The 22,983-nt window shown below is 31.7% G+C and overlaps 2 protein-coding genes across 5 annotated transcripts in view; both read left to right on the top strand.

Annotated features, from left to right (window-relative positions):
* LOC140040870 (uncharacterized) overlaps positions 1-22,983 on the top strand; it is a 229,755-nt gene that overhangs the window by 165,564 nt on the left and 41,208 nt on the right. The gene's annotated exons all lie outside the window — the stretch shown is intronic.
* Positions 1-22,983, top strand: part of LOC140040868 (trafficking kinesin-binding protein 1-like) — a 51,466-nt gene that overhangs the window by 1,386 nt on the left and 27,097 nt on the right. For 2 of the 3 annotated variants that reach the window (XM_072087115.1, XM_072087114.1), the window contains exons 2-3: positions 15,961-16,132; positions 20,618-20,839. In XM_072087115.1, coding sequence (XP_071943216.1) covers positions 16,111-16,132; positions 20,618-20,839 — 244 coding nt within the window. In that variant the 5' untranslated portion in view covers positions 15,961-16,110. Of the gene's footprint in view, positions 1-15,960; positions 16,133-19,914; positions 19,963-20,617; positions 20,840-22,983 lie in introns of those variants that run through there. The other variant, XM_072087117.1, reaches the window with a different exon arrangement.

Genomic DNA, 22,983 nt, shown 5'->3' with positions numbered 1-22,983 from the left:
ATAATAATAAAGACATAAAGTAACTTTTTATACTCTAGTAGCTAGATCAACTTTCGTATGCACTTTGAGGTCCAGAGAATTTGACTTCAGAAATTGGTTTAGGGTGGTCAAACAATCATATTTGGCTTGGTTACACATTTTGAAAATGTGGCGAAAGGTCAAAAGGTCAAGGTGAAAAGTCATAAGACCAAACATAAATATGTCCTTAAATCTCAACAACCACTGGTCACAACGAGGTAATTTTGGTCTTAAATTAATCAGAAGGTATACATTTATATTCAGTCTAATGGGACATTTTATTAAAAAATGACCGGAAATGCCATTTATGACCTTTGACCCACAACCTAGGGCATGTATGTATCTCCGTAACTACTGGTCGTAGACACTTGAATTTGGTTTTAAATTGTTCGAAATATATGTTTTGTTATTTGTTACACATTTTGAAAAATGTTACAAAAGGTCAAAGGGTCAAGGTCATGGGTTATTTGAACAAATAAAAGAAGGTACTTGTATCTCGGCAACCACTGGTCGCAGCAAGTCAATTTTGGTCTCAAAATGTTTAGAAGGCATGCATTTATATTCCATCTAATGGGGCATTTTAGTCAAAAATGATCAGAAATGCCATTTCTGACCTTTGACCCACATACCAGGGCATCTTCATATCTCTGTAAGTACAGGTCGTAGAAACTTAAATTTGGTATCAAATTGTTCGAAATATATATATTTACATTCATTGTAATAGAAAATGTGGTTAAAAGATGAACAGAAATACTATTACCAATGTTTCAAACAAAAAACATATCTACACAACTTATCCTTAGACAGTAATGTTATGCAATAACTGATACTTTAAATTGTTTTAATTTCAAATACTAGTTATTGCTGTCCCCGAGGACATTTTGATAGAAACGTTAAGCTCAACAGTTCTTTTCAGAATGCTAGAAGTAACTTGCCATATGTATCCGATTAAACGCCCCAGGCATTCATTGTTCAAAATGGTTTTTAGGGGGAAAGAAGGCATCTTTATTTGGGGTATAATATGGTAACATGTATAATCAAATAAATACCACCTAGATGTAAAAAAATACTGCACAATTAATATAAAAAAGTGATAAAATTATGTCAAAATGCTTGGTAAATTGTAGATTTATGGTAGTTAATGAAATGTGTTGACGTGATACAATTATTGTGTAAATGCATGTGGCGGGGCGTTTATTCCACATGGTGTTCTATTGGAGGGAATGGTGGCGTTTATTTGAAGGAATACTCTAATTTTAATAATTGTATTTCGTTTCTCAACTGATAAAAGGTACTTTACATGATTCGTTTTCCTCTTTATGCTTTTTAACGAAATCTTTCTGTCTTTTAAAATAAAAGTGATAGATTCCATTAAATGGATCTTCTCCTCCAGGTGCCAGTATAATGATATAAAACAATGACACATCATTATCCTGACACGATTGCACTCATAATGGATCTTCATTCTATCATCTATTTGTTTGTAACTACAATTCGACAACAATCTTTTGCATAGTTTTAAATGCCAATACATAGTTTCATTACTATTGTACAATATGTCCAGCTTTCCTGAAAACACCCTTGTGTACTGTAGTACAGTGTTGTAGTATGATTTTATCATGATAAACTTCTGATGCTTTTATTGTCAATGCATTCAGTACCTAAAACATGTCAAAGTTTCTAGTGGTATTGATAATAAATCTCCAGAAATATATATTGTTTTATTATCTACACTGGGAACAGACGTGTATATGTATAAGTTTTGTCGTTGACATTCAAAACTATTATGCAACAGTGTTACGTAATAATGACAATGACTTGGTCTATTATTGTGGTCTCCGATACCTTTTATTAGGCCTACATGATTGTACTTCCACCAGGATAGAATGAGGTTTAATCCCGTTATTATTCTTATTATATTATATATATCTTTATTTATATATATATCTGGGGTGTATTTATTTGATTATACATGTTACCATTATTACACCCAACAAAATAAACGCCTTCCCTGAATAAATAAATGCCCGAGGCTTTTATTCGGGTAACTACAGTAAATTACTTCTAGCATTCTCAAAAATGTTTGAACGTTCGGGGGTCAACAACACTTTCTAGCATTATTATAAGCAAAAGTACAATTATTACAAACAGTAAAGGATTTGTTTTAATTCCTACAGTATAATGAAATCATTAAGCATCAATTATTGCATAACATTACTGTCTAATGATAAGTTGGGTAGATATGTTTTTCATTTAAAAGATTAGTAATTAATAGTATTTCTGATCATTTTTTATCCAAATTTTCTGTTAGAATGAATGTAAATATGTGTATTTCTAACAATTTGATACTAAATTTAAGTTTATACGACCTGTACTTACAGAGATAAGAAGATGCCCTGGTATGTATGTCAAAGGTCAGAAATGTCATTTCCGGTCATTTTTTACTAAAATGTTTCATTAGACTGAATATGAATGTATACCTTCTGAACATTTTGAGACCAAAATTTACTCGCTGTGACCTGTGGTTGCCGAGATACAAATACCTATTTGTGTTTATTCATATAACCCCTGGCCTTGACCTTTTGACCTTTTGTAACATTGTTCAAAATGTGTAACAAATAACTAAATGTATATTTCGAACAATTTGAGCCCAAATTCAAGTCTCTACGGCCAATAGTTACGGAGATACAGATATGCCCTGGTTTATTGGTCAAAGGTCAGAAATGGCATTTCCGGTCATTTTCGACTAAAATGTTTCATTATACTGAATATGAATGTATACCTTCTGATCAATTTGAGACCAAAATTACCTCGCTGTGACCAGTGGTTGTTGAGATTTAAGGACATAATGGTGTTTGATCTTATAACCTTTGACCCTGACCTTTTGACCTTTCGCCACATTTTCAAAATGTGTAACCAAGCCAAAAATGATTGTTTGACCACCCTAAACCAATTTCTGAAGTCAAATTCTCTGGACCTCAAAGTGCATACGAAAGTTGATCTAGCTACTAGAGTATTATCTAGATTTCATTATAAATCATGTGTATAATCTATACACTAAGAAATAAATTTGAACAATACGGATAATAAAAAAAAAATCTTATTTCGTTTCCCAAGGTGAGACTCGAACTCGGTACCTTGAATGCCATTGACACGAGCACAGACCACCGAGCCGTACACAACTGACTAAAAGTTGGAGAAAAATTCCTCCGTGTATTTACTATGCAGTAACCACTTTGGTGCAGATAGATTATTACATACCGCAATGAATTATAATGTTTTACTATGATGACATCTTTAAAAATTGAAAAAAATGATGCACTGTCAAACTATATACTTTTAACTTTAATATATGAACTTCTTAAGGAAGAAAGTTAATGTTAAGTTTGTTATTTTGGCCTAAGAAAATGTTATAATTTGTTTGATTGTTGAAATTAATTTTGTTAAATTGAAAATGCCATTAATGATGACTTAATCAACTTTTGTTCTTCTAATTTCATAATAAATCATACATATGATACATACACTTCAAGAAAATTAAATAAAAAATAGGTGTTCCCGAGCATTCTAACGATATATATTAATTTTAAAATTTAGCATATTTTCACCATTTTGTTAACTTACACATGCGTAGCCTGTCACTTTTGACGTGCTCGTATAACGCTGTTTCGAGTTGAAAAGTGAATAAAATATGATGATATTATTAAAGAAAGGTTATACAACAGTAATCGGACAAAAACAGTGCGCATTAACGTTTGACGCGCAGTGCACGTGCAAAAATCTGCGCACTCGTGGCAATTTTTTAAACGCTTAAAATTGCCTGAAACGTACTCTAATTTCATCGAAAATAAATTCTGACAATTTTCAACATTTTAAGCGCGCGTACGCATGCGTTATATGCGCTACGCACGTAATTGTATTGCCATATGATGAAATATGACCTGAAATTTATGAGTACCAAATTTTGTTTAAAAGTGATTCATGCTTGTGAAGATATGATTACAAACGTGATTTCGTTAAATCGCGCGTAGACCGCGTAATGTTTGATTGCGCACCCTGAAAACATAACCACATCGATTCCTGGCCATAAGGAATATACTCTGAAAAATTGACTTAGATAGATGAAACTGATATCAAGATAATTCACGGACAAAATAGTGCTAAGGAAAGAATAAATAAACTAGATTTAATTCGTCACTATGACGAATTATAGGTTATATGCATTGATTTAAATAAAGATAATTGATTTTTTAAAGATATATTGATTGATTGTTTTTCTCAGAATCTTTAATTATTTATAATATATGATAGGACCTTGCTAACGCGAATACAATAGCCGGTATCACAATCCGATCAAAGATCCCTCTGCGTATAATGTCATAAACCACATTTGTTGTTACATATATTAATAAAGACATAAGTTACTTTTTATCTAGATTTTATTATAAATCATGTGTATAATCTATACACTAAGAAATAAATTTGAACAAACAATACAGATAATAAAAAAAAAATCTTATTTCGTTTCCCAAGGTGAGACTCGATCTCGGTACCTTGAATGCCATAGACACGAGCACAGACCATCGAGCCATACACAACTGACTAAAGTTATGGAAATATTCCTCCGTGTATTTACTATGCAGTAACCACTTTGGTGCAGATAGATTATTACATACCGCAATGAATTATAATGTTTTACTATGATGACATCTTTAAAAATTTAAAAAAATGATGCACTGTCAAACTATATACTTTTAACTTTAATATATGAACTTCTTAAGGAAGAAAGTTAATGTTAAGTTTGTTATTTCGGCCTAAGAAAATGTTATAATTTGATTGATTGTCATAATAAATTTTTTTTAATTTAATATGCAATTAATGATGACTTAATCAACTTTTGTTCTCTTAATTTGATAATAAATCATACATATGATACATACACTTCAAGAAAATGAAATAAAAAATAGGTGTTCCCCTGCATTCTGACGATATATATTAATTTTAAAATTTAGCATATTTTCACCATTTTGTTAACTTATACGTGCGTAGCCAGTCACTTTTGACGTGCTCGTATAACGCAATTTCGAGTTGAAACCTGAATCAAATATGATGATATTATTAAAGAAAGATTGTAAAACAGAAATCGGGCAAAAAGAGTGCGCATTAACGTTTAACGCGCAGTGCGCGTGCAAAAATCTGCGCACTCATGGCAATTTTTTAAACGCCTAAAATTGCCTGAAACGTACTCTAATTTCATCGAAAATAAATTTTGACAATTTTAAACATTTTAAGCACGCGTACGCAAGCGTTATATGCGCTACGCACGAAATTGTATTGCCATATGATGAAATATGACCTGAAATTTATGAGTACCAAATTTTGTTTAATTGTGATTCATGCTTGTGAAGATATGATTACAAACGTGATTTCGTAAAATCGCGCGTAGACCGCGTAATTTTTGATTGCGCATCGTGAAAATATAACCACATCGATTCCTGGCCATAAGGAATATACTCTGAAAACTTGACTTAGCTACAGTAGATGAAACTGATGCCAAGATAATTCACGGACAAAATAGTGCTAAGGAAAGAATAAATATATAAATAAATAAATAAATAAAGATTTTGACAGAATCAAGAGGTTATATGCATATCATGCATATAACCTAATAAATAAATAAATAAATAAATAAATAAATAAAGATTTTGACAGAATCAAGAGGTTATATGCATGATAATGCATATAACCTAATTATATATTATTATTACAATTTTACATTACAACAATCCTTGCCTACAGTATATCTAGTCAAAACACCAAAAATGGAATAGTTTTTGTGATCATTTTACTTTTTAGGCTCTCAATTGTCATAAATTAAGTGTTTTTTTAAGTGACCACACTTGCGAAGTGTACGAAATTGGAGAAAAACAAGTTTGAATAATAATAATCTATATATAAATTTACGTAAGGGCAAAATTCGGTAAATCGCGCCTTACTTCTAGAATTTTTACTCGATGGTATATAAAGTTGGTTCGTACTTTCGGTACTGATTTTAACCACCTGATGTAACCCTGTTTACTAATTAAATTAAGTTAGATAATTAGTTATTGACGATTAAAACGAATTTAGGTTCAACGATTTGCCCCAAATAGGGGTGTTTTCCGATCGTGGTATACACTGTCTAATGGATGTCCATCTTGAAAAATACCCGCCACAAAAATGCGAGGAGGCTTCGCATTTTCCTATCTCCTCCTACGATAATTGTTTTTAATAGCTGAAAACCGGTTGAACAGTTCGAGTACAGCATCATAATGTTGAAGACAGGCCGATTTTCTTAAAAAAATACTATTTTGATAGATTTAATATACGATTATACAAATGTATTGATTTGTGATGAATGGAACATTCCAAATTATTTGGTTTAACCATACAGGTATAGATTTAGATTTATGGGCCCCCTTGGAGAATAAACATAAATAGTATTACAATGCTGTACCAGGGAGTTCCCTGGCTGTACAATACTGTTAAGGTATTTTAATGGTTAAAACCACTTTTGATCGCAATTTGAATCGCAAATTTCTTACTGTGAGTGTTGGTACTGTTAGATGTAATATAAAAATATATACAAATAAACTTTATTACTGTGAGTGTGGGTAGGCCCTACTGTTAGATTATAAACATATAATATACAAATAAACATTCCAAATTATTTGGTTTAACCATAGAGGTATAGATTTAGATTTATGGGCCCCCTTGGAGAATAAACATAAATAGTATTGCAATGCTGTACAATACTGTTAAGGTATTAACCACTTTTGATCGCAATTTGAATCGCAAATTTCTTACTGTGAGTGTTGGTACTGTTAGATGTAATATAAAAATATATACAAATAAACTTTATTACTGTGAGTGTGGGTAGGCCCTACTGTTAGATTATAAACATATAATATACAAATAAATAAACGTTATTACTGACAGTTGCTTCTCAACGTTTGTATTAATTAATAATTTAAAAATATATAAACGTCGTAGTGGTGTATCGTTACATGTACTTTACTATTTCAATCGACTATGACAGTGAGAGTTTTAACAAAGTACCGTATTAAATCGTAAATGTTTTACTGTATTTAGTGGTATATTATTTATAGGCCTATAAAACATTAAAAACATTGTTAAAAAAAACATTGTTAAAAAACAAAAAACATATTGTTAAAAACAATATTTCGTTACTGAGTGGATAAGAATATATTTTAAAATGTTTCCTCTTTGTACCTATCCTCTTCCCCCATCCCTCAACCCTTAATGTTACATACAAAACACAAATTGGGTTTGTTTAAATGAGTCCAAATAAAAAAATTTGACTCATTTTGTTTCTCTCTCGGAAGTAATTCCCAGGGTGCTAATTTTGGTTGACTACATAAATCATTGTGTATATTTATTCGTTTCTGTAAACGACAATGTATTATAGTCTTGCGGTACGTACATTTGAAATCTCCATTTTTTTCTCGCTGGAAATACTGTGTATTCGAGAACCATCTGTGGGCACGACCTAGATGGTACGCGAGCGAAGCGAGCGTGCCATCTAGTAATATTAAAGTACTGTAAGCCTTAGTAAAGAATAAATAGTCCAGGTTTTTTCTTGTTTTTAAGATAAAAGACAACTATTGTAGAGACTTTTAAACCATTAAGTCTGTATGTTTCCTCCATGCTATAAAACTATGTATAAATTAATGACCTTTAAATATAAATTCAACTCTGTTTTTTAATTATGTGTCAAGTTTATTTTGCTTGCAGCTAATTTAGGATTTCCTGTATTACTACAGTACTTCTAGTTTAGATATTATGTTTTTAGGCTGTGTCCAGTTCTTTCCTTCATTGTCAGATTGTAATTACTGTCATATCCAAGGTTCAATAATTACATCATACTTTTGACCTTCCATTTAATTTTACAGGTTATACCCTACTCATTTCTGAAAATGTTAATTTAAAAGTTTGTTGTTTGTTTTATTTGTGTATCATACTGTACACATTGTATACATTCTAATGAGTAGTACAGTAAGAACAAGAAATGAAATATACTATTTCATTTTTCATTTCATAATAACATTTATTTCCTTCATAATATACAAAATAAATAATATAATACACAAAATTCATGACGAGAAGAAAGATAGTTAAAACAATACAATTTTTTTTTTTCTCATCTTTAACATGAATAAAACAATATTATGAAGGAGGCACAATTTCTAAAAAGCAAAAGCTTGTGTTGAAAGTGCCTGAACAAAACAAAAAGTAACTAAAATCAAATTAGTAAATAATAGTAAATGGTATATAGGAATAAAGTAATTACCATAACGGAATATGAAAACAATAAAAAACTGATACCTAGAATATAACTAGTTAATTAATTTCCTTTTGTATTAGATATTGTTTAGTGTTAAAGACGAAGCTATGTTTGTTTGCAGAAGTTGTAATTTTGTTAGGAAGTGAGTTCCATATCTTGGGTCCAGTAAATCTAATATTATGTTGAAAAGAAGTCTTTTTATGTTTAGGAATATGAAGGTTATTGAGGATTCTTGTGGAATAGCCGTGAAATTCATAATTGGGAGAAAACATATCGCGTAAATGAGATGGAAGAAGAGCATTTTGGCTTTTGTAAATAAATAAACATTGTTGGAAAATATTAATATCTGTTAATTTTAATAATTTGAGAGAACGAAATAAAGGATCTGTACTAGTTCTAGGTGAAACATTCGAAATTATTCGAATGATTTTCTTTTGTAGTATTTGAAGTTTATTTAAATTAGATGGGAATGTGTTACACCAAACGATATTGCAATATAAAAGATATGGCAAAACAAGGGAGCAGTAGAGTGTTCGGAGAATATGATGTGGAAGAAAAGATGCCAGTCTACAAATTATACCAATATTTTTTGAGATTTTGTTTTCTGTCTCAATAACATGGGGTTTCCATGTCAGACGACTATCAATGGATACACCCAAAAATGTTGCATGATTGACCATGGGGAGAACAGAACCATTTAGTTTAATTTGCAATGGACCTAATTTAATCGGCATCGTACTACTTCTAAACAAAACATAGCTGCACTTTTTTAGATTTACAGAAAGGCTGTTTGCCAGAAACCATTCGGATACATTAATTAAACTTGTATTTACAGTGTTAAATAACGACTCTAAGTGTCGATTTTTACAGATTAGTGTTGTGTCATCTGCATATAAAAAGTAAGATAAAGATACTGACGAATTGTAAATATCATTCACATATAAAAGAAACAGAAGAGGACCTAGTAATGAACCTTGTGGTACTCCACAGGTAATAGGCAAATAGTCAGATTGGGAATCACAAAACTTGGTACATTGGTAGCGGTTAGATAAATAGCTCTTAAATAAATTGAGAGGAACACCGCGAATACCATAGTGATACAGTTTTGAAAGAAGAATGGGATGGTTAATGGTATCGAATGCTTTCGATAGATCGACAAAAACACCAATTGCAAACTCATCATTTTCAAATGCATCTATTATTTCATTGGACAAATCAATTAAGGCCATTGCGGTATCAAAATGTTTGCGAAATCCAAATTGCTTATTGAATACAATATTATTTTTTTCCATAAAGGCATAGGTTCTATTATAGATAATTCTTTCTAATATTTTAGAAAATAGCGAAAGGACTGAGATCGGTCGGTAATTAGATAAAGTGTCCTTTTTTCCTGCTTTAAAGATGGGAGTAACTCTTGCCAATTTCAATTTATTTGGAAAAACTCCTTTTGTTAAAGACAGATTAAATATGTGACATAGAGGTTTAACCAAAAGGGAAATTGATTGTTTAATAACTTTTGGACTGAATTCATCAAGTCCTTGCGCTTTATTAGTTTTAAAACACTTGACAATATCTATAATTTCTGTATCAGACACTGGACACATAAATAAAGAGTTTAAAGTAGGTAAGGGCAAATACGTTTTAAAATCAGATTGATCGGTTGGCAATTTTTTTGAAAGAGTTGGTCCAATTTCGACAAAAAACTTATTGAATTCATTTGCGATTTGAGACGGGTCTTCAATGGATTCACCATTATTGCCTGTTAGAACAACTTTCGTATTCAAATTCGGAGACCTTTTAATCAAGGAGTTAATTACGCGCCAAGTACCTTTAATATCATGTTGACATTGAGTGAATCTCTTTTGATAGTATTCGGTTTTAACACGTTTAATAAGTAAATTTAAGGTATTACGGAATTTAGTGTATTTTATTTTATTATGATTGGTAGGATTATTTAGGTATTTAGCATATAACTTGTGTTTATATTTAGTAGATTGCAACAGACCATTTGACATCCAAGGTTTTAATTTTGTGTTTTTTTTACTTTGCGTAGTCATTGGAAAATGTTTATTATATAAAAGTTTTAATTTAGTTTCAAAAGTATTATAAGCTTGATTAGGTTCTTGCAATAAGTTCACATCGTTCCATGTTATTACGCTAAGCTCTCGTTTAAATTGTTCGATGTTATTTTCATTAATTTTCCTAAAAGGTTTATTTGGAGGTCTACTGACTGCTTGATTATTTTTGTATGTTAAGGTAGATATAGAAAAAACAGGTAGGTGATCGGAAATATCGCAATAGAGCTGACCACTAGCGAGGTGTAAATCAGGCTGGTTGGTTAATATGTTATCAATAAGAGTAGCACTATTTGATGTTATCCTAGTAGGTCTAAGTATTAGCGGTAAATAAAAGTTGCTAAAAAGAGTGTTTACAAAATTGTTAGTTGTGGTTTCATAAGTATATTGCAAAATATCTATATTGAAATCACCCAACAGATATACCAGCTTATTTTCAGTTGAAAGAGTATGAAGTAGGTTATCTAGGATATCATTGAATGCATTGATATTCAAAGACGGAGCACGATAGATTGTTCCCACGATGATATTTTTCCCATGTATCTGTTCTATTTCAATAAATATCGATTCACATATTGATTCATCTGTTGTTAAATCATTACGGACAGTAACTGATACATTGTTTCGTACGTACAGGGCTACGCCACCACCCGCCTTAGATTTCCTATTTCTAGAAAAAATATTATAACCCGGCATATCTGTTAGGGGATTATTGTCATACTGTAGCCAAGATTCAGTAATAGCAATAACATCAAAGTCAAATTCAAGTGTAAGAAGAAAACGTTTTAAAGAATCCATCTTGCCCAAGAGACTACGTGTATTAAAATGGATAGTAGACAAAATATTTTTATCATTGTTATGCTTAGAGAAATTCTCTGAGAATGTTTCTGGATCAAAATAATTAGATTCATTTAAACTAGCATAAACTTGAGAATGTGGATCAACATTTTCGTTAATATTCATGTTCTCGTATGCCACAAAGGGGTTAAATTTCACATCAGTTGTAGGGTTGGATTGGCACATTAATTATAGGTATCATAGATAATTTAAACATTAGGTAAAAGTTAACAATAATATAATAAAATAAAAAACTAAATATAACAATAATTAAACATAAAACAATTCTGTTTAGTGCTGCCGTATTACTAATACATAGGTAGCGTAAGCGTTGCACTCCCCGTGTATAAAACGGAGAATAATTCATTAGGTATGCAACCGGGTATGCAAAGGTATAATTTGCATAATGGTACGTAGCGGACATGCTTGGAATTTAAACAAGCAAAGCCAGGTTAAATATACTGACATTACAAAATGAAAGAAGGCAGAGAAAAAGAAACCATTCATATCCCAGTTCCTCAAAACACCGTAAAAGTTACTTGAATATATAGGGAGTCCCCGTAGAAGTTCGCCATTTACCAGCAGAGAATTTAAGTTTAGTTCCATTGTCATATAAAGCTTTAACTTGAAATTTCCATTTCTTCTTTTCTTTATAATCCACTAAGGTCAGATCATCTATCACGTAAAACTGTTTATCTTGTAAGGCAATATTCTTCTGTTTCATGACTTGAACTTTAGAGTTATAACTAAGTAGTTTAATTATGATGTGTCGGGGCCTCACCGGCAGTACAGGACCGACTCGATGTGCACGCTCTATCGTTGGTATTTCACTAAATTCAAAGTTATCTATTAGAATGTTCCTGGCCAAGACAACACAATCCTCACCTGATTCTTCTTTAAGTCCCACAATTCGAACGTTGTTACGTCGGCTGAAGCGTTCGGATTTGTTGGCCTCTAGTTCGAGCTTCGCAACCGTAGATGATAGTTTATCAACCGTTTGTTCGAGTTGACCAATCTTGTTAGCCTTGATAATATCGTTTTCTTCGAGTGCTGCGATTCTGTCCGAGTTAAATCCAATAGCTTGGTTCAAATCCTCTTTAATTTTTGCCTGCCCATCTAATAATGATTTTAGGGAAGCATGTACAAAATTGTTAAAGTCCACAGGGTTGGAACAAGCACTTTCAATATCGGCTGGGCGAGAGCGAGTCTTGGGTTTGGTGGCCATGATGCATACACGCCGTGTAAATTGTAGTCAAATGAGGAGCGCTCGCTATACACGTCTTATCCTGAGCACGTCATCTATGAAGATGAGTAGTGTGTGGTAGGTCACCAAAATAAGATTTAAACCATTCTTTAAGTTAAAAAAAAAGTTGGGGCTGGATGAGAGGAGGAAAGAAAATAAAATTTAAAAAATTAAATATCAACAGTTTATAAAAATAACTTTTAATTCATGGTGTTTTAAGTCATCTTATAAAAAGATTTTACTATATAAAATGATATTTAAACATTTTTTTCAAAATAAAAACAATGTACAGTAGTAAACTTTGTAATTCATTTATTTCACCAACAAACCATAATATAAAATATACAGAGCTGAATTTATCAGGGACTGCTACTAAGATTACTATCACTTCAATTCAAGGGTCAGCAGTTCCATGATCTTAACTACTGTATAATACATTTATAATAATATAGAAACTATATGTACAGTAGTCACCAAAATATTATTGTTTTCTTTCTGATATCCCAAGTAGAATTCAATTTATATTAATTGTTTATAGAATATCATACTACAGTACTTGAAAGTTTCGATTGTTTTTAATGATTCTTTGTTAAGTTGAAGGCTATCCCTTCCTGATTCCTAACAATACATTGTCGATGATATTATTATTTCATAATTGTAGACAAAGACATTAAAAATACAGCAATAATAAAGAATCTCGTAATTGAACAAAGTTTACCTTATTTTAGAGTATAATACTGATATTTTTAATTAGGTCATCCACCACCAATGGAGAATCAGAGCACATTAAAATTGTATTCATGTTTTTTTACATATTCTTACTTAAAGATTTATTGTCCCCCTAAACTTTTTTTCATATTTTTTTATATGCCATTTTAATTTCATATAATAGTTATTCACTTTGACCAAAAACTGGATCCAAAAAAACATTATTTACCTGGAAAAAAAATGTAATTTAAAGTTTAAAAAATACTTCAATTGTCTGTCAGACAATGGTTTTAGGTTAAAATTAAATGTTCTTCATTCAGAAGTGAATAATTTTATTAAACTGGAAATGGCCTATTAAAAGTCGGATTTATTATTCTTAATTTGTATGTTTTTGGGGGACAATACATCTTTAAAAGGTACTATGTTTACGACATACAGTAATACTGTACCCGATTCAAAGTCATTCATCATTCAGATTTTTCATTTTTTTGCAAGGATTTAGAATATTAATCATAGTTTCTTTCAATCATCATTGTTTCAAACCTTATATTAAATATAATTACAGGCCTTGTCTTTTAAGGCGAGTGAGAGTGATCACTCACCTTACAACACGCCTAAATTTGGTAAACTTCTACACACCAAAGTACAAACAGCACACCTACAGCACCCCTGAATGTATTGCAATTTGTAGCAAACCTATAATTTTGAAAAGACAAGGCCTGTAATTATAATCAGAAAGTAAAGGATAAATAACATAATGAAACACAAATTGTTTTGAAACTATATTAAAATGTATCACCTTTATTTACGCTAATTATTATTTTTTTCATAGATTTAAATCTATGTATTAATTTAATTGTATTTATTTTTAGATATTCAAATCTATGTTTTAGTGGGTACAAAGTGACCGAACACTATCAGTAACTGATAAATTATCCATATTGATGGTGAAGGGTTGTACAGTAAACCAATTTAAACCACAAACCTATGAACATAAAGTGGTCTAATGGTAGAGCATCTGCAAATCAAGTAGTAACTAGTAGTTTCTTGGTTTTGAGTCTTCTTGATTTTTCTTATGGTCTTATTTTCATTTTTTTTTCTCTGCATTCAGTTCAGTTTTATTTATTCAGTTATTAGGTTATATGCATGATATGCATATAACCTCTTGATTCTGTCAAAATCTTTATTTATTTATTTATTTATTTATTTATTCTTTCCTTAGCACTATTTTGTCCGTGCATTATCTTGGCATCAGTTTCATCTAGCTAAGTCAAGTTTTCAGAGTATATACCTTATGGCCAGGAATCGATGTGGTTATATTTTCACGATGCGTAATCAAAAGTTACGCGGTCTACGCGCGATTTTACGAAATCACGTTTGTAATCATATCTTCACAAGCATGAATCACAATTAAACAAAATTTGGTACTCATAAATTTCAGGTCATATTTCATCATATGGCAAATAAATTACGTGCGTAACGCATATAACGCTTGCGTACGCGTGCTTAAAATGTTCAAAATTGTCAAAATTTATTTTCGATGAAATTAGAGTACTGTACGTTTCAGGCAATTTTAAGCGTTTAAAAAATTGCCATGAGTGCGCAGATTTTTGCACGCGCACTGCGCGTTAAACGTTAATGCGCACTCTTTTTGCCTGATTTCTGTTTTACAATCTTTCTTTAATAATATCATCATATTTGATTCAGGTTTCAACTCGAAATTGCGTTATACGGGCACGTCAAAAGTGACTGGCTACGCACGTATAAGTTAACAAAATGGTGAAAATATGCTAAATTTTAAAATTAATATATATCGTCAGAATGCAGGGGAACACCTATTTTTTATTTCATTTTCTTGAAGTGTATGTATCATATGTATGATTTATTATCAAATTAAGAGGACAAAAGTTGATTAAGTCATCATTAATTGCATATTAAATTAAAAAAACATAATTTCGACAATCAAACAAATTATGACATTTTCTTAGGCCAAAATAACAAACTTAACATTAACTTTCTTACTTCAAAAATTCATATATTAAAGTTAAAAGTATGTAGTTTGACAGTGCATCATTTGTATACATTTTAAAGATGTCATCATAGTAAAAAATTATAATTCATTTCGGTATGTAATAATCTATTTGCATCAAAGTGGTTACTGCATAGTAAATACACGGAGGAATTTTTCTAAAACTTTTAGTCAGTTGTGTACGGCTCGGTGGTCTGTGCTCGTGTCTATGGCATTCAAGGTACCGAGATCGAGTCTCACCTTGGGAAACGAAATAAGATTTTTTTTTTTATTATCCGTATTGTTTGTTCAAATTTATTTCTTAGTGTATAGATTATACACATGATTTTTAATGAAATCTAGATAAAAATTAACTTATGTCTTTATTATTATGTAACAACAAATGTGGTTTATGACATTATACGCATATGGATCTTTGATCGGATTGTGATACCGGCTATGGTGTTCGCGTTAGCAAGGTCCTATCATATATTATAAATAATTAAAGATTCTGAGAAAATCAATCAATCAATATATCTTTTAAAAATCAATTATCTTTATTTAAATCAATGCATATAACCTATAATTCGTCATAGTGACGAATTAAATCTAGTTTTATTTAGGTTCACATTCAGTTCAGTTTATTATACAGTTTTTAAATTTTTTTTATTAATATTATATTATTTTTATATATTTTTTTTCTCTTTTTTTTTAATGAATTCAACAGAAGGTACAATGTCTTTGAGTATCGTGGCACTGTGAACCCGACAAGCTGGCAACAAACAGTGATCCACCATCTCCAGTTGGTGCTTACGAGGAAGTATTCAGCTATGATCATGAGGAAGAGGAGGAAAGAGAGACAGGGTATAATGGCTTGATGGAGGCAGGTACCATTACAGGTAAGGAGTACACAGAGATAATTTGATTCATCATTGATAAATCCAGATTATGTACAGTAGCTATGAGGGCACAAACTACAGTTAGCTTCATCTTAATGTGGTTATTATGTACTGTACATGGAATTGATGGCAGTAGAGCTTAGAAAGGTTGTTTGGAAGCATGTGCCATTACTGGTAAGGAGTGGAAATGGTTTACTAGATAGATTAAGATTGATTGAAGTTACAGAGATGTACAGTAGCTATGAGGTTGCAGTAGCTTCATCTTAAGGTGGTTAATACTGTATGTACATGGAATTGATGGCAGTAGAGCTTAGAAAGGTTGTTTGGAAGCATGTGCCATTACAGGTAAGGAGTGGAAATGATTTACTGATAGATTAAGATTGATTGAAGTTACAGAGATGTACAGTAGCTACATTATGAGGTCAAGTTTTCATTAATTGAATAAATGTGAAATGAAATGAAATGAAAAAGTTAAGGTGATTGACATTTTATGTACATGGTAGCAGAGATTAGAAAGATTTTATGGAAGCATGTGCCATTACAGGTACAGTAAGGAGTGAGATTGAGATGATTTCTCTCATTAATGATACACCTTCAATGAGGTAATTAATGTTTAGCTAGGCTGAGAGGTCACAAAGTACAGCACAGCTTCTTAAATGGCATACAGGTGTTTAAAGATGGCTGCCAGAGATAGAGTTTATGGAAACAGGTTCCATTACAGGTAAATTCAAAAATTTAACCTTGATGTTAAAAACTATTCTAGGAACTTTTCACTTTCGTATCTAAGCCCTCCCTCTGGAGAGCACGGGCTATTGTCGGTTTATACAGGTAAGCTAGCACTCATAGACTACTAACACCACTACTGGTTTGTGTAATTTTGTTTACCTGACGCGCGCGTTTGTATTGGACCTTTTAGCCAGCGTGGTTACTTTTACCAAGATCATGGTAAGTTCTACTGGGCAGGCAGTGGTCGGTTAAAGTAACCATTGTCTCAGGTAGAGTGTATAACAGATTTATTTACATTGCAAGGTTTCTTTCTACACAAGCCTGTAGCCAGGATTTTTATAGGTGTTTTTTGTTTTCACAAAAGAAGTACAAATCATAATGAAGTAGGCTAGTTTGGCCTATTTACCATCACTTTCACTGCTACAGTAATAGAAACTTCATCAAGGGGTTAGCTCGATCCGTCAAATCTGCTTGTCTGCATATAATTTGCATACTAATTTGATGGAAAGAATAGATAGTTTGGATTTTTTTTGTGCCAGCATTAGGATGAGGTTCTGACGATGGTAGCTGTTGATGATCGTCATGGTGATCATGGTGATCATGATGAGAATGATAAAAATATTGGTTATTTGAACAGACAGATGCTTGGCTATGTGAAGAAAACTTACATTGAAATATTCTATCTAAGTACAATTTGTACCAATTGTTTTATGTATATTACATCTGCTTTCAATTAACACATAAATATATTCTCACCTTTGACATGAATTTATAAATAACTTTCTGTGTCCTTGAATACAGTTTGTTTTGTATAAATTAATGATATTAATCTGTTATGCAAAACAATTTCATATGAATCGTGGGATGTACTGAGTTTTAATAGGTTGTTATTGTCTGCATGTGAATCGTTTGAATAAAATGTTGTTGCGCTTTTTGACAAACAAAATATTAAATGTAAGTACATAATATGGTTTTCATTGGTTGGTAAAGGTGTATTCAGCAAAGAGAGGGTACTTTGGAGGCCTTTCCTGAAGGTGACATTTTCAGTTTCGAGCCACCATAAATTTCCATTTATATGTAAAACTACATAGCGAAGGCTACTTTGTACTGTACCTACTTACTACAGTAAAAATAGATTGATAGCCACAACCTGTGATGAATGCAGTTAACATGCAATAAATTTATGTATGCACAAAAAATGGGACAGATCCTTTGAACCTGCCAACTCTTATGCGTTAATGCGTGAGTTTTGCGCATGAGGCCCGATTTTTTATGTAAGTGGCTATTTTTCACAGATTCATAAAAATGTTAAGAAAAAAACATTATGTTAAAATCAAATTCTGAAAAAAAATAACATTATGAATTAATTTGAGCATAACTTTCGCCTTTAACTGTAAGCCAATGATTTTATGTATTTTTATGGCATCGGTAGGACCCGAAATGACTACTATTCTATCTACAGTATAGAAGAGGGCATCTCCCCATTACTTCTTGGCTGGTTTTTCTTTATATTCGTTTTTCATACTGGCTGCATTTACACATGAATGGGTAGTGCCTAGGTCTCGCAACATCATTTTTTTTTTTGCCATCTTCTTCGTCTTTTCTCGCCATTTTCCTAAAGGAAGGTTTTTTTTTAGGTTACGAGGGCCAGAGGTCCGAGAAAGAGCGCTCAGAAAGAGGGCCTTTGGCCTGATCTACTCAATATGCGTAGACATATAGTAGCACATGGATTGCATCTATGACTAGACGTAGACGTAGCTACTGCATTATTTGTTTGTATACTGTACATACAGTACAATATTTGGTACTATATAATTCAACAATATTGTTTATTATATATTATTATCAAGTTCAGGTGTAGCTAATAGGTGTTCTATATATCTGTATGACAATTGTGTCTTGTTTGATTCATTTATCGGAAAATTATCTATTACTTTTTTAAGCAAATACATGCACTACAGAGTGTTCGAGACCTTTATACATGGTACAAATTATAATGACATTAATCTTTTTTTTTTTTGCTATAAAAAGGCCTTTGTTATCTGCTTTTGTTATATGACAGAGAGACATCGAAAACAAAATCAAGGTCCACAAATTATTGATAATATTAATAACAAAACTGTTTTATTCTGGAGTGCCGCCAAATGTTAGAGAACAAATATTTTTATTTATGATGGAAATTTATAGTTTGTTGCTAAACTATATATTTCGATGGCTTTCGTTATCTGTGTCCTAATAGTAAAACAAAATCTTTGCTTTATTATGCAAAACAAATATCTTTTAAATAAATTCTGGCATACTGTATTCATAAACTTTACAGTACTACATAGTCGTACTGTAGTTGCAAAGGCGGGGAGGATAAAATGACCTCTTTTTGAAAATATATGATTTTATACGATATGATAATATTTATTGTCATTTAAACAACATGGTTAAAATGAAATTTGGTTTGTTGATTTTAACATACAAAATAAATGTACTGTATGAATATAAAGCATCGTAACCAGTACCTTTTAATATATTTATTTTTTAATATTTTTCATATAATAGAATTATAAATATTCATTATTATATTAAATAAAATGATTTTTTTAGAATACATAAATGTAAAAATAGATATCTGATAAGCGACTTCGATAACTGCAGAGGGCGCCATATTTAAACGGTCAATCGTGACAAAAGTTTCCATCTAAGCTAGCATGATGATGTAATTTTACATCATCATTATCGTTCCTAGCCTTGTTGTTGACCTTTTAAATATAGAGTTATCGAAGTCGCTTATTCAATAACAAAGCAATTGATTGTTGAGTAAAGTAGTATCCTGAGACTGTACAGTATTTCAATTTGCCATTTTTACTCCTTTCCAAAATCTTAGAAAAATCCATGCTAGGTGCTAAAAATGACGAGTGCTTGAAGTGTAGTCAGTTGATAGTTGATACCCAGATCAATCAACCATCATGCTATAACAGTTTAGAACTGATGTAGCTCGAGTATGATGAAATAAGACAATCTCTTGCATCATATCTTAACATTTTCTCAATATCGCTTGGATGGATGTTGACACCTTTTTCTCAGCTAGTCTATTTTCAGGTTTCCCATTCATCGTAAGTACAGTACTATAATAGGTAAGAAGTTTCGTTTCTAAACGTTATCTTCTGAGATTTATTTAGGATTAGTTTCATTCATAATCACTTTAATATGACTGTAACTGGGCAGGTACTGTAGGTCTATCAGTACTGTGGATGAACTCTGAACTTGTTGAAGTTCAAGTCACAGCCTGGATCCAACCAAACCCTACAAATGTCAATGTTCTCAGTGGCAAAACCATAGAGGATCGACAAAACATTGGCTAATTTGACTAGTTTCAACACTATTTTAATTTGTTTTCTGTGTGTGTCTTGAGTTGTTGGGGAGGAGGGCAGGTGTGGAGTTTCCGTGCGCAAAGAAGTGATGCTGTTGGCTATAATAGTGTGGTGTGGTAATTTATGGTACTGGTGCAGGTAACGCAGCAGGAAACTCAAATAATTGTTTTTGAAGCCATGGGGCATTAACTGAAACTACCCCAATGGCAATAGAACATACAGTAGGTACAGTTACAGTAATAGTATTTCACTTTGTTTATGGTTGTACCAACATCTATTCAAAAGTTCCTAAAAATATATTAGCTGTAAAGATGATTATGTCTTTATTCAACAACAATACTGTATTTAGTTTACCAGAATTAATACTAAATATGATACTATTATATTTTTGTTTCAGATCTTCACAATACTTCCGATATACCTGAGATAGAGATAATAAGCCTTCTGGAAGAGAAAATACCATTGTATCGTTTACGAGCTGACACAACGTCAAGCTACACGTATGGCCACGGGGACTGGCTACAGACATGCGGAAACATGGATATGAACGTAGATGCCGACGTCTTAGAAGATGACTTATTGTCGCCAATGATGATGGAAGAGACGTTAAAATACTTTTGTAAGTAAAATGTACCTTTTTTTTTTACCTTCCCAGGCCATGTTTGTATACAGTGACAAATTGCATTTCTCAATCAATACATTCAGGTGTGCTGTAGGTTGGTATCTTGGGGTGTGCTGTAAATTGCACTCCTCAAGCACGGCATTTTAGAGTGTGTTAGGTGAGTGATTGTATTCGCATTTCTCCAAAGACAGGACTGTCTTCCGTTCCTGTGTGTACTTCTTAATATACTACACATGGATATATCTAGGAAATGTTTTGTGATCCTCCATGGTATTTTTAACTCATTCCTATATGAGGTATTGTTTTTTGATTGCCATCTATGAGACGTACAGTATTGTCTCCTATGATCATATGAGAGATACCTGTACTGTACAATAACCACATGCACATTTGGCAAAGTGCCATTGAACAGTCTGCAACATTGACCAAACAGGGACTAGAAATTAGCAGAAACCTACAATACAGTACACAATCCAAGCTATGTATTTGGATGGATTGTACAGAACTGCAGCCTTTATGAAAGACCTACTGCCAGATTGGCAAAGCAAAAAAAAAATTCAGACTTGCACTGTTACGCTCCTTTATTGTCCCCAAATTAAAGACACATTTGAAAAAAAAAAGCATTAATTAAATATGAAATAAAGTGCAACCACTTCTGAGATTTTCTTATTCAGTGAAGTACTGACAGTAATTAGTGGTCAAGTACAAGGTCGATGAACTCTAACATGTCTAGGTACGGGCTAATTAAAGCATCACATTTTCTTATTAATCAAGTAATATCACAAATTCAATATTTCAGTTTCTTGAGATCATTTTATTAACTACTGATTCACCAAAATCTTGTGTTGGAATTTATACTACAGTAGATTAAGTAGTTGTATTAAATACATATGACTAGTGTATACTTGGTTGTACTGTATAGTGTTATTTTTTTATTAAACTTGAAAGTAAATTGATTATATTTCTTTTTTAAACTTTGCCTGTTTCTATAGTACTGTACAGTACTGTACTTCCATATAAACAATGTAATATTTCTTGTTGAAGCAGATACCCATATTTAAATGAGATTCCAAAGTTTAGAAATGTGTGATGCTCAAAGGTCAAATATTGACCTTTAAAAGGGATAGGAAGGAAGATGAGGTTATGTGGTTCATTCAGTACGTACTATACCAAATCCCAAATTTAGTCCGCCATATTTTATAACTTCCTCGAAATAACTATCCACCTACTTTTGAAAGTTAATCACTTTTTTTATTTTGATATGAGTCATATCATTTTAATCTTATATAAATGATGACTCAATTAAACACATGTTTATGAATACGTTGATCATAAGTGTTTTCTTGGATTTTGGTTGCTCTTTCAATTTCAACGTTGAATGCGTCCGTACCTTTGTCTCAGGCAGTCCCGTCTCAAGATACAGTATCTTTCTGGGTCCTACTGCCTTCCTTATTATTTTTGATTTTATTTAATTCCCCTTGGTCCATTTTTAAAACAACTTTTATTAACTGTTTCTTAGATAAATCATGTATGATTCCACCAAACTTTCGAGTTAAAATCATGATTGTGAGGCATTTGATAAATAGGCAAACTGCCTTAAAATGCCTTGACATGTTTTGACAAACTATTCTCATCATCAGTCTCAGAACATTACTGTTTCTGAAGTGAATAGGTGGAACAGAATATACAGTATTATATAACACCTATATAAATTCCTGTCATTTGATTGGACGAATGTGGGTCACATGGCGTGCAATAGTACGCACTATTCAACGATCGTTAAATAGTACTTTTTGAAACATTTTTGTTTGTTATTTAGATGTTATATAAAACAAATAATGAATGTTTTGTATTCGTGTAATGGTACAAATAATGGCACTTGGTGAATGATGAAAGGTTATATCAACTCGGCTTTGCCTCGTTGATATAACCTTTCATCATTCACCTCGTGCCATTATTTGTACCATTGCACTCATAAACATTCATTATTTGTATATTATTATATGGTATGGTTTGCTGCCTAGTATTTTTCAATTTCTCACTAATTTTATTTTAACCATGAAGCTTTAAAAAATAAAATCAATATGTATAGATAAAACCTCACATTAGATTTCACATACATACTGCCCTCTATAATTCCT

Source organism: Antedon mediterranea, chromosome 2 (genome assembly GCF_964355755.1).
Source record: "Antedon mediterranea chromosome 2, ecAntMedi1.1, whole genome shotgun sequence".
In the NCBI taxonomy this organism is placed as follows: Eukaryota; Metazoa; Echinodermata; class Crinoidea; order Comatulida; family Antedonidae; genus Antedon; species Antedon mediterranea.
The sequence above is the reverse complement of the archived record's forward strand: the minus strand, read 5'-3'. Positions and strand labels throughout refer to the sequence as shown.